Source organism: Equus asinus, chromosome 20 (assembly GCF_041296235.1).
Source record: "Equus asinus isolate D_3611 breed Donkey chromosome 20, EquAss-T2T_v2, whole genome shotgun sequence".
Classification (NCBI taxonomy): domain Eukaryota; kingdom Metazoa; phylum Chordata; class Mammalia; order Perissodactyla; family Equidae; genus Equus; species Equus asinus.
This window is the reverse complement of record NC_091809.1, coordinates 67,638,495-67,652,040: the sequence shown is the minus strand read 5'-3', so window position 1 is coordinate 67,652,040 and position 13,546 is coordinate 67,638,495. Positions and strand designations below refer to the sequence as shown.

The 13,546-nt window shown below is 43.0% G+C and overlaps 1 protein-coding gene across 1 annotated transcript in view; it reads right to left on the bottom strand.

Annotated features, from left to right (window-relative positions):
• SLC36A4 (solute carrier family 36 member 4) overlaps nucleotides 1-2,119 on the bottom strand; it is a 54,854-nt gene extending 52,735 nt beyond the window's left edge. The window contains exon 1 of the mRNA XM_044752354.2: nucleotides 1,828-2,119. Within this exon, the coding sequence (XP_044608289.1) occupies nucleotides 1,828-1,879 (52 nt within the window). The 5' untranslated portion in view covers nucleotides 1,880-2,119. The remainder of the gene's footprint in view (nucleotides 1-1,827) is intronic.
• Nucleotides 2,120-13,546: the final 11,427 nt, after the last annotated feature.

Below are 13,546 nucleotides of genomic sequence, written 5' to 3'. Positions count from 1 at the left end.
CAGTGCCTGGCAAATAGGAGAAGCTCAATGAATATGTGGTGAATTAAAGAACAGATGTAACTTTAAAAAAAATTTTACATATTGGGGGGCCGGCCCCGTGGCCAAGTGGTTAACTTTGCGCGGTCTGCTTCGGCAGCCCAGGCTTTCCCTGGTTCAAGTCCTGGGCGCGGACATGGCACCACACATAAGGCAACGCTGAGGCGGCATCCCACATACCACAACTAGAAGGACTCACAACTAAAAATACACAACTATGTACCAGGGGGCTTTGGGGAGAAAATGGAAAAATAAAATCTTTTAAAAAAAATTTTACATATTGGAAACTGTTCTAGTTAATAAAAATGTATACGGTGAACATCTTCCCATGTTACTTTTAATGGTTATTCAGCATATGACTATATGGCTATATCATAATTTACCTAAACAATTTCCTTTAATGGGACATTTAGATAGTTATCAGCTTTTCTCTACTATAAGTAATGTAATGAACATTTTTCACTATGTTTCTGTTACATGACTTATTCCCTTGGGGAAATATTTCTAGAAGCACAACTGCTGGGTCAAAGGATATGTGCATTTTTAAGGATAAATATATTTATCCTGCTCTTACCAGCAATGCATGAGAATGCACATTTCCCCACATCCTAAGATGGGTTATTAACGAATTTAAAAGTCAGATAACTTGGGTTCATATCTGGGTTCTGCCATTAATGAGCTTTAAATTACTGTATCTATAAAATGGGAATAATAGCAGTTCCCTCACCCGATCGTGTGAGGATTAGGGAGACAATGCATATGCAAAGTACTTGGCACACGGACACACAGTGAACATTCAATAAAATGTTTATTTCTACCATTATTATGACTTGGAAGAAATCAACTGCTAAGTGCCCCGCACATTATTACAGGAATGCCAACCTATTAGTTACTATAATAAAGTATTTCTTTAAAGCTCAACCTCTTTTTTCATTATTTAATCATTCAGCATCGAATTAAAAATATTCCTAAATATAATGCATATCCTTCCTTTTGTTTTCCTTCTGACAGCTGGAAACCACAAACGACATTCGCTGTCGCCAACAAGAGAAGAGGCCCGAGGAAAGCAGGAAAACAAACTTTGCCAAGGGAGCAGCTACAGGTTATCTCCTGTCCAGGCTGCTCAGCACGGCCTGCTCGCCACTCCTGGAGTGGCCGAGGGTAAACTAAGGATTCCCCTGGAACCCAGAGCTGGGCTGCCGCGTCTGAAAAGCCAAACAATGACAACTTCCTTAAAGCAACAGTGGAAAAACCCGCGGGAGGCACAGCGCAGGCTCTGGCTTGCCTTTGCCGTGTGGACCCTGCGCACCCTACCCACAACACACACACACACACCCCCACCCAAACACACCCAAACAAACACACCCACGCCCATTTTGACGCCCTTTATCGTCCCTGGCTTTTCGCCTGGGAACAACCGGTTTCTGTGCCCGGGCTGGCGCCGAGGTCAGTCCCCTCCCAAACCTCAGCTCATCTCGAAAGTCCCGGGGAGGTTTGCTTGGCTGGGTTTTCAATTCAAAGCCGTGCCAGACCCACAACCCCAAGCCTGGACCAAAAAAACAAAACCCAGTAACAACAAGAAAACCATCCCGCGTCACGCCCGGTCCAGGTACAAGCAACTTGAGCCCGGACGCGGCCGGGCCCCGCGCGTGGGGCAGGGTCTGCGGCGGCCCGGCGCCCGCAGCCGCCTCCGGGCCCGAGGCCGAGCGCGGGCCCTCAGCCCCCGCGCACCCCACGGCCGCGCAGCCCCGCGCCACGTCGGCCCGCGCCCCTGCCCTGCGCAGCACCCACCTAGCTCCTCGCGCCCCGCCGCCTCGGCCGCCGCCGGCGCCGCCGCTTCCATCTCTCGGGGGTCTCCAGGACGCCGCCGCCCCGGTGCGCCCTCCCCCGCCGCGGCGTGTCCGGCGTCCGGCCGAAGCCTCCCCAGCCGAAAACCACCCGCTCCTGGCGCCCGCCTCCCCGCCGGCGCACCCCACAGGCCAGGCGAGGCGCATGCGCAATGGGGCGGCCCGCCCCCGCCGAGGCGCTGGGGTGCAAGGGGCCCTCCCGGGGCGCGGGGCGTAGAGGCGGGGCCTTGGCGGTGAGGGGCGCTAGGGATAGTGACGGGAGGCCAGGCTGGAGAAGGGCAGAATAACGGAAGAGGAGGGGCGTTTGGGGATCACTGGAGATAGGAGTTTAGAGCTGGGGGAGACCCAGCCTATAGCTCCTTGGGGGAGAGAAGGGGAAAGAGGAGTAGCAATAAAGATAACCACGAACTTAAATTTGAGGAGCCGGTCTGCTTGTAAGGCTTTAACATTCTATAAGGCACCTTGGAGAATGCAAAGTAGGAGGGGATCTGCCCCTCTCCATGTCGGAGGTCTGACTACTCCTTGGTTATGCGCCTCCCGAATCCCCTGCGTAGAGATTCAGGATGGATGCACTGTAGCAGAATTAAATAGTTAAATAGTTTCACTTTAAGGATTTTTCAGTGCCGGTCAAAGATATTTGACGTTAACCGCAGGGCTGAAAGGAAATTAAGGTTAAGAGTAATTATACTGATGCCTTGTCAAATACTCTTAAGCACTGTACATGCATTGTCTTATTTAATTCTGATGACAAACCTGTGAGATAATTCTAATGTTTATATCCATTTTACAGATGAGGCAACTAAGGCACACAGAGCTAAATAACTTGTCCAAAGATAGTAAACTAATAAATGGCAAAGGTGGAATTCTATCTGCTGCCAGAGCTGGGCCTCTCAACAATGTGCAAAGCTGGCTTCTCAGATGGGAACCAATAAATATTTGGCTAACCAATGGATGAAACAAGCTTTTGGATAGAAAGGAAAAGATTTTAATTTTGAAATTACTTTCATTTTTTCCATTTCATACATCTTTAAAGTCAGGACACCAGACAACACTTTTTCTTTTGTCTGTTCCATTTCGGTGGAGTTTTCTTGGGAAAGTTGTTTTTTTTTTTTTGAGGGGTGTGTGGGTGTGTCTAATTTCTAGGATCACTGATATAACTATGTGGTGATGGTGTTAAATATTTAAAATTCCAAGACTAAAAAGGTACATAGTTACGTAATAGCTATATCTTTCCTCCTGTTGCATCCTTTGTTGGTTTCATTAATGATAATGATGGTTTACCAAAACCCTTTGTTTTCCTTTAGATAAACCCCAATTACTCACACACATACACATTCAAACCCCAAAGAAAGGTTTTATTTAAAATGTTCCTGACGTGTAACAAAGATGTAGGGGAGACACACGAAAAAGAACTCTATCCTGGATCATAACGAGAAGAATAGTCCCTAACCTGTGTTGGGGTGGGGCACCCAGTTAGAGATCACTGGGAGAGGAGACGCATCAGACAGGTGATTGTTCATAAAACTACCTATTGTAATGAGAACACTTGGGACAGTGTTTGAAAGAGGAACATTATCCTTTAAGTGTTAAAAGGGATCAAAAGCCATTGTCCTCTAATGTCAGCATCAGGAAAAGCAGATCTGGCAGTGTGGAGAGAAAAAAGGCCTGACCTCTTTGGAGAAGCCCGGGCTAAAGCAGGCAGCCAGGCTTAGCGTCTTTGCAGAGCGATATAGAGATAAACCAATCTCTATGATAGGAATGATCATAAGATTCAAGAGAATTATGGGTTTTGTCTACCACTCCTTGAGAAGATATTTTCTGTGACTTCTACTCCAGGTCTTGTAAATTGGAAGGGGGTATAGGGAAAAGCTGTATCAGAATTGAGATGTTGTAAGGAATTTGACGGTTTGAACCCTGGCAATTCCTTTTCTCACTTTAACTTCCTGGATCATATCTCAATTGCTTCCTTCTTTGTAACCGCGGCACTTTGTTCATATCTCTGTTTTAACCCTTCTCCCCATGTATTATAATTATTTCCCTATCTGAGTCTTATGCTATACTGTTGGCCCTTGTAGGAGAGAAGCTGTGTCTTTGTCTCAACAGGGCCTAGCAGAGTTCCGTGCGTGTACTACTCGCTCAATAAATAGGGGTCAAAAGTTGTTGAATATAGCTTCATGGATACCTGAAAGGAAATATTTAGAAATCTTTAATTTATCGAACGCATTTATGGAGCACCTTCCTTGTGTCAAGGGCTGTGCTAGATGCCGGGGCTGTAATGACGAACAACACTGGTATAGTCCTGGCCATCAGGGAGTTCCTAGTCAACTACAGGAGCATGCAAAAGAAAAGAACTAAACAAAATACTAATTTGTAATTACAGTTGTTGGTGAGGAAAATAGGAGAATAGCTGCTGGAGAACCTGCTTTAGATTGGGTATGCAGGACAGGCTTCTCTGAGGACATGTAAGCTGATACCTCGAGGTAAGAAGGTGTTGGCTAGGTGTATGTACGCAGAAGAGCAGTTCAGGCGGTGAGAACAGCCTTCCCCCATTTTATGGGTGGAAAAATGGTTGTGTTTTAGGCATGTTGATTTATGATACCTAGATGTGGAACATCTAGATAGCGTTGTTTATTATACAGTAGTTGGATCTATAAAGTTTCCTCATGTATAAAATAATATTACCAACCTCACAGGTTGTTGTGAAGATTTGAGATAAAGTTTATAAAGCATTACTACATTGCCTAGTTCATAGAAAGCATCTATTAAACTGAGCGTATTAGTTAGGAGTTTTTATTGCAATAAGAAGGCAAACTCAACTAGCTTCTGCCAAAAGGGGAATTTAATGAGGATGTTGAGATCCCCTGGACAGAGATGTGGCTGGAGTCAGGAACAGCTGACTTTGATGCCTCTGACATGCTATCTCCTTCTCCAGTCGTTGCTTTTCTTTGTGCATCTGTGTGCTTTTCACTGCAGAATTCCTCTGCTTCTCAGCTTCACCTGGCAGGACACATGGTTCGTAAAAACTCTCAATTTCTATATTTTATAGTTCAGATGTCCAGAAAGATACTAGTTTCTTTTTCTCAGTTCCGGTTTAAAAATTTCCCAGGGTAAAATTGTGATTAAATCACCTTGGATCAGGTTTCCACTCCAGACTAGTCAAGTGAGTAATGAACAAAGTCATATATTGTGGTAGGTACTGATGGAACCATGTGGGTGACAGTGAGGGGAAGGGAACAATTCTTGATTTATCTGCCACCGATCCTCCAAAGGTGGAGCTAGAATTCAAAACTTAGTCTGTGTATTCTTTTCTTTATTGTAATAATTGTAGCTACTATTTATATGCTGGGCAAAATACTATGTACCTGATGACTTTCTCCAGCTGTCTTCCATTTTTCCTCCAGATCTGCTTTCCCTCTTTTTCCATCTTGCTCTGGACCCCTGAAGGCACTCCCATATAGAATGTTTCATGGAGTTCCCTTGAACTCTGGCTTCCAATTAGGTTTGACAGTTGGAGGTAGAAGAAGGAGACCAAGGGACAGAGGTGACATAGATCAGGAGTTCATTGCCCTGGCGCCCTCCTTACTGAGTCACTACAGGTTGGCCGTGTTCCTCTATGAAATCCACAGCTTCCATCAGGCAGCCCTCTCCAGGGGTCCTATAAACGCTCCTTCCCATTGCCTGTCTAGGCCCAGAAGTACGACTACTCCTCCTCCCCACTGCCTGCCCCAGGATACTACAGCTTCCCCTGTTGGTTTTACTAAAAATCTGCCCATACCATTGTAAATAGTTCCTTCATTCAACCCCCCTCAATAAGCAGTTTGCGTGGGTGTGTGTGCCATCTGTTTCCTAGCGAGGCCCTTATAAATGCACACGCATAATCTCATTTATTTCTATTAAAAAACTCCAAGTATTATGTCCATTTTACAAATGAAGAAACTGAGATTAAGAGAAGGTAAGCAATTTGGTCAAAATCTAATAGTAGAGTCAAGGTTCAACTGTGCTGTCCCCAGGAACATTTGTTCAGGCAATGGGAAATCACATCCCCATCCAGAAAGTTCTCAAAATCTGGAATCCAATGGGCTTTCATTAGCACCTCAGTAAGCCTGTTGGGGATGGTTCTTGATACAGGCCAATAATTGTCAGGGTGGAGGACACTGGTTTACTGAAGCAGCTGTTACCTTGATTTTGGCCAAACAACCGGGCCTCTGACCAGAAAAATAAGTATGCTAGATAGAGTGGTACATGGGTACCAAGTGAGGGCCCATGTCATACATCATTCACTCTGCCTATTCATCTGTCATCTCCAGCCTCTTCCCCTTTCTTCAGGGCTGTTAAGTTGGGAACAAAAATTTCTACAATCTCCTCCTCTTATCTTCCCTTCCTCCTGTCCAGTCCCAAGAGGGCCCTACTGAGGATAGATTCTCCTAGGGCTGGGCCATAAGATTGTAAATTATCCTGGAACAATGGTCCACGAAGTCTCCATTTTTCTGCAGTGGGGCAGGGATGAGGGTTAAAAATGGGGTGAAATGGTAGGAGAAGGGTTACTTGGGTTCAGTTTAGGACCCTTAACTGGATTTTTACTCTTGACCTTTTTCTTCTCTTAGTCATATAGAAAGAAAAAATGAGTTTTCACATCACAATGGTCGAGTTAATTTTGTTGAAAGTAGTAATAGTAATAAAAATAATAGCAAGGAAATCTAACTTTCATTGAGCCAGGCTCCATGCTAAGGGAGTTTCAGCATTACTTCATTTATCCTGCACAACAGCCCTATGAGGTAGGTGTTGTATTGCCCCATTTTTAAGTTGAAAAAACTGAGGCTTAGACAGACTAAACAACTTGCCCTAAGTATCACAGCTGGAAACCAAGTTCAGTTGCAACTGTAGGATGTGTGCTCTAAACCACTCTGCCTCACGGCCGCATGAGGACCTGAGCTCCGAGCTGGCAGACTGGGGATGCCTTTCCATACTGCTGACCACTGTTTGGTGGGGTGGTTTAGTTGTTAGAGCATCTGACATGTCTGTCTATCCATTCTCATATAGCTAATGAAAGATTAGGAAAATCAGCATGAACTCAAGTGTTTGAGCTTCACTGCTGGGGCTGAACTCTGACATATCACTACTAACATATCTAACTTTGTCTTCTGAAAATATAACTCTTTGAAGGGCAATAGAAAAAGTGACCTATGGCAAGTTCTAGGAAGCACACACTTATTTTCCCACATGTTATTTATTCCTCTTGGTATTTAACGTAAATGGTAAAAAGGCTTTAATGCTGTACTTAAATAAATCCCAAGTGTATTTCCAAAGGCTCAAAAGAAAGAATACTTTAAAAAATTTGCTTCTTTCCATTTTAAGCATTATGTATTGGTTAAGCATTAACCTACAAGGAAATCATTTAACTTATGTTGTCTTCTAATGAAACTATTGTCACGCCAAATACAAAAGTCTCGGTTTTCTCTGGACACTAAGAATTCAAGATCCTCACATATAAATTTAATTTGATAAGTCCTCTCTGTTTCAGGATTTTAACATCAAAGTCTGGCTTGGGATTTGATTTGAAAGGCTGTACCTGTCAGCTTTTGTGTAGGCTACTTTTCATCATAGTTCAAAGGGAACGTGTGAAAGACTTACTTATGGTAAGTAGGTCACCCGAGACTCATGTCATGCATAAGGAATCCTAGAATCCTGCTACCTGAAACACTTTCCATGGTGATTCGAGGATGTTGCTCGCAACTTTGTAACATTGTTGAGTGATACCAGCCACATTGGGAAGGAAGAGAACCATGCATCACTGGGGAAATCTGCCTAAGAGCTGCCAAGCCCCCGTAGACCTCATTAGAAGAAGTAAACACAAACACATAACCCGCTTTTTCGTAACAAAGAAAGTGGCTTGGAAGTTAGAAAGCTTCCACTCAGGAGGAAGGAGATGTCCTAGTTAGAGGATTGCATTCCAGCTCATGTCCTCAGAAGCTTTTAAGACAAGAAGTCCTTAGAAAAAGTTACTATTTTAAAAAGAAAATATCACCAACCTGTTTCCTTTAAGACCAGGCTGGTAGCCAATCACATTAGGCTCCATTTATGTAATACCATTCCTGTCAATTTTGTTTTTAAGTCACAATAACACATAATTGTTCATCTGATTTTTTCCTCATGGAAACACTAAGCCACTTTAACCTGGTTTTCTCAATAGACAGTATCCTTTCTATAATAAATTAGATCAGTGACTGATTTCTTAAAGATAAGTCATTGTATAAAGTCAGAAAAGTGAGAAATTGAGCAAGGAATAGTTCATTTTGCATAATATAAATGTTTCCTAATTCACTCTCTAGTCAGCTCTTCGGACCTCCATTAGCTGTGTCAAGAGACTCTATACCATCCAACAAGTTTGACCTTATTTTCATCGGTGATCACTCAAATGTGGCTCTTTAAGGAAATCAAAACCAAAGTTATTTATATCACAACATTTAGGTTTTTAAAAATAAAATTCTTAATTATATCTTTATTTTCACGTCAATTATCAAAACTTGCTTCTGAAATATGGAGCTCCATGGGTAAAACTGGCCTGGCCTCACACCTTCTGGACGCGGCCCAGTACAGTAGGGGTGGGGACAGAGAAAACTTTCTGTTCATGGGGGATAAATCTTCCGTGCATAACAGGGTGTGTCCTGAAGCTGACCATAAATTACAGCCTCACGCTGTACTAAATAGTGCCTCTCAATTGCTGTGCATCTCCCCCAGCTTGATTTCTCTAGATGTGTCCTGGAATCAATGAAGCCTCTAGCCCAGATTGGGCTGAATTCTGGTTTGTCACAACTGAATGGTCAAAGAATTCCAAAAAACAAAAGCTGCTCTCTTATACACTGTAGTCCAAAGCAACAGAAGAGCATGTTGTTAACTGCTGCCATTTGCAGGAACTGGTTCCTTGCAGGACTCTTTTGAAATGCATTTCACTGTGTTTATAAAGATTTGCTGCTGAAACATCTGCCATCTTTATAGCTCTCTTCTTTTACTGTTGAGAAAAAATATAAGCCAGGGAACATTTAAATGCTGTGCTCTACAACAGAATTTTCCACCAAGTCTACAGTAGCATACAAACATATCTTAATGCCTTAAGTGATTATTCCTCAAGCAAATTGTTATTCCCATGCCCCCATTTTCCCTCTCCTTCCACAACTTGTTATTAGCATCGTTGCTATAACAGAGACTATTCATTGTCCCTTCCCTTCTTTTATTGAAATACAACTTTTAACTGTTTGCGTGGCAGCCTAGCCATCTCTGCTATGTGACTAGACTCTGATCAATGAGATATGACAGGAAGAATATGTGCAACATATGGGTCTTGCCCTTGTGCCATGCAAATAAAGGCAACGCGTAGGGACGGTCAGTGGACACAAGAGAAGGATCCTGAGCTCTTGATAATTTCCTACTGTAGAATTGGTCATATCATCTTGGACTTTTATGTGAGAGAGAAATCTTGTTTAAGTCATTGTTATTTTGGATTTCTGTCACACATGTGCTTTCATTCAGATGACTATAAGTTAGGGTAAATCCTCTGAAGAAAAGATTACAGACTTTTACTCAAGTCTGCGTTAGCTTAATAGATAATGTCAGAAAAGTTCCTCCACTCAAATCCTGTGTGAAATTTTGCATGTGCTTATCCAGATATACAAAGGAAATCAGTTTACTTTTCAGTTAACTCAGAATTTACAGAGATACTTACCAGAAGTTTTTCTGGAAGGATTCTTCACTACTTGGAGAGCAAAAGGGCTTGGGCAGTATCACGTTCTATTGACTTACTTCTCAAAGTCGGGTTCACGGACCAACAGCATCCTCATCTTTTTCAAATGCAGAATCTCAGGCCCCACGCCAGATCTATTGAATCAGAGTCTCTATTTTTAGAAGAATACCGGATGATTGGTGTGCACATTCAAGTTTGAGAGGTACCATTCTAGGAGATAACATGGAAGAGCTTGATGGAATTTCTATGTTCTAAACAGTAGTTCTCAAAGTGTGGTCCTAAGACCAGCAGCATCAGCGTCACCTGAAACTTGTTAGAACTACAAACTCTTGGGCTCCACTTCACACTTACTGACTCAGAAACTCTGAGGGTATGTACAAGAAATTTGTCTGTTAACAAGCCCTCTAGGGTGATTCTGACACATGTTAAAGTTTGAGAGCCACTGTTTTAAAGCAATATTTTCTGAAATTTATTTTTTGGAATAGTAAAGTCTCTGTAAACAGATGTTATGTGAAAAAGGTTCCATGATCGAATAAGTTTCAGAAACATTGGGTTAAGCAAAACTAAAGCTTTATTTAATGCAGAATTTTTTATAGTCTTTAATATGATAATGTGCATGACTCTATCTCCAAGGAGGTGATATAGAATGCAGTATTTAACATCTCACTTGACGTCAGAACCATTTTTCATGAATCAACTCTTAGGACTGGTGTTCTGTGGACCAAACTTTGGGAAATGCTGTTCTGTAGTTTCCCAAATTCACTCAAATATTTTCAGGCTGAGGAGACAGTTCACAATTGGTTGCATTTAGCATGAAAGGTTCCAGAGAGGCCAATTCAAACTTCAAGATTATTATTTCTTTACCACACTCCTTTCCAGGTATCTGGCATCAGGTACAATCAGTAGGGTTCTTTATTCCTCTTTTTCTCACAACCACTCCCATGCTTCTGTCCTGTAATTACAGGATTAGACATCCCCTAAAACAGCATCAGTGGCCCATTCAGCTTGACAATTATTTAACATTTACTGAGTATGTATTCTATTCTAGGCATCATGCTAAGTGCTTTCTTGTATGTTAACTCATTTAATCCTTATGCTAGCCCTGAAAAATAGATGCTATTATCAATATTTTAAAAATAAACAAAGTGATGCTCAGAGAGGAAGTGAATCCCAAAGCCCCATAATCAATAAGAACCAGACTCAGGAGCCCAGCTCTGATCTGATGGATTGCAAAGCTTCTACTCATTCCACCATTTCCCCTGCTTACTTTAGGCTTCCTGCATCACCTTGCAGCCTGAAATATTGACTCCATGCCCCTACACCTCTAAGGAGTCTGATGTGAATTCCTGATTATGATAGATTTTTTTTTTGGTTATACATTCAGAAATGAGGGGAAAGTCGAGAATAGCTCTTCCATTCACAGAAAAACCAGGGTGGTTCTACATACAAAATAAACTTTTCAAAATCAATAAGTATTGTTGATAACTAAGTCATGTGGATAGAGGAAGGACAATAATACATGGTTCGTATGCCCAATCAATTTGGGAAGACAAAACTATCCATAAAAAAGAATGGTTACCAATATACAGCAGTATATGCCAAGGGCCAACTGGGTTGAACAACTTCTCAATGCTACAGGGATTAAAAATAAGTAGAGGTACCTTCTTGTTGGGCTGGTGTTGAATTTCCCCTTAAGTCTCAAGACCTATGGTAGAGAAGGCCATGGCGGTTCTGAGGAAGGAGAAAGCAATGGGATTTGGAGGACAGGAATTCACCCCACAGTGAGACTTGAAAATAAGGCCAGGATTTGGAGAGGCCCTGGGATGACCACTTGGCTGGAGAGTTCAGAAAACATTGGATGCAGTGAGTGTGACTGCCAAGTTCAGGTACTTGCTTCAGCCTTCAGGCAGAGTCCATGCCTACCCATTGCCACAGGGTGGTATCCACAGGAGAGGCCTGACTTTCCTCAGCCGCCCAAGCATGACACACTCTTTTCACTGAGAAGCCTGCTCTTACACTGGGTCACAGGGCAGGGATTTATTGAATCAGTCCCTTAGCTTTGTTCAGTTGCTTCAGGATTAATCCAGCACATTCGGAGTATCTTTACATTTTCTCTCAGGATTCACACCTTCTCTTTTGGCGCTTGTTTGGAGCTGAGAGAAGCGGCTGACACTGACTCCATTCCTAATGGGGTAGTCCATGATCTGATAGCTAAGGTCCGAGTTGCCTGGGATAGTCTTAATTTACTGTGTTATTTCAAGTGTCGTGGTTTGAACAGTAAGTTATATGGCTTCCCTATGCATAGCACCAGTTTTCTTCCAACGTGGGAGCATGTGCCCAGAGAACCACTTTGGTCCCTTATCTCAGCAAGGCAGACCTACATTTCTGGTACTGTTCAGACCTGTTTCTGTTCACAGGGACATAATGTCGTGGGCCAATATCCTCACCTCTCCAGGAGCGTGGATTTGAGTAAGGCCGCTGCCCTTTGAAACTCATTCTCCTTCTAAACCAATTAAACAGCTACCTGGCTAATAATCATGGCAAATTATCCAGATATTTTGACTTTTAACAGTATGTTATGCTTTTCAAAGAGCGCCGTTTAGGGGCTGGCCCCGTGGCCGAGTGGTTAAGTTCGCGCGCTCCACTGCAGGCGGCCCAGTGTTTCGTTGGTTCGAATACTGGGCGCAGACATGACACTGCTCATCAAACCACGCTGAGGCGGCGTCCCACATACCACAACTGGAAGGACCCACAACGAAGAATATACAACTATGTACCGGGGGGGCTTTGGGGAGAAAAAGGAAAAAATAAAATCTTTAAAAATAAAAAAAAACAAAAAACCATTTTTTTAAAAAAAAAAAAACAAAAACAAAGAGCGCCGTTTATACATCAGTCACAAGTTCTGCTCTGCTCCACAACTCTGGTCCTGAATACTCAGAGGAAAAGTTGAGTGTCTGGTGTTGCGACCCAGTGAACTGTTTTCTCTTTACATTGCTCAGAAACAGTGGGAGAGGTGTGCTGAGCAAATATCAGATGTAAATGTTACATTAAGCAAACAGTGGGAGGGAAGAATACAGGATAGGTCAGAAGCGGCTCCATGCTGCACAGCTGTTCCAGGGGCACACAGACCATAGTGTTCTGGCAGACAGCATGTACTCAGCAAATGTTGATGTCATCTTCCCCCAGCTCTCACTGCAAATTCTTTTGCCATGTAAATGCACTTTTAATTTAAAAGCCTCCGAGTCAGTCTCCTCCCTTACTCAGCCCTGAGACAAAACATGCTGGGCCCGAAGGCTGGAAACGCCCCTGAACATCTGGTTCTGGCTGGGGTGGCAGTTAACATAAATCATTTAGAACTCAAATGAAAAGAAGAAAAATTTCTTGAGCATATAATGTGTGCAGGACTAAGTGGAAAATGTAGAGTTTTAAATATAATGACGTCCCTGACCAAGGCAGGGTTCACCAACAAGGTTGCACTTTACCAGGGGAGGTAAGGCAGGTGCAAAAATAGCTGTAAAGTGAAGCAGAATCTGACAAGTCTCCTAAAAGGAGTCGAAACGAAGTGCAACGGCAACACAGAGGAAAGAGACAGTTCTGACTTAGGGGATGGTAAGGATTCATGGAGCTAGAATTTTTTAACTTCTCATCATCCTAATAACAACATAAACTAGTATTTATGGAGAGCTTATTATGATTCAAGAGCTATTCTAAGGGCCGGCCCAGTGGCGCAGTGGTTAAATTCACACGTTCCGCTTCAGTGACCCAGGGTTTGCTGTTTTGGATCACGGGTGCAGACCTACGCACCATTCAGTCAAGCCATGCTGTGGCAGGCGTCCAACATATAAAGTAGAAGTAGATGGGCATGGATATTAGCTCAGGGCCAGTCTTCCTCAGCAAAAAAGAGGAAGATTGGTGGTAGATGCTA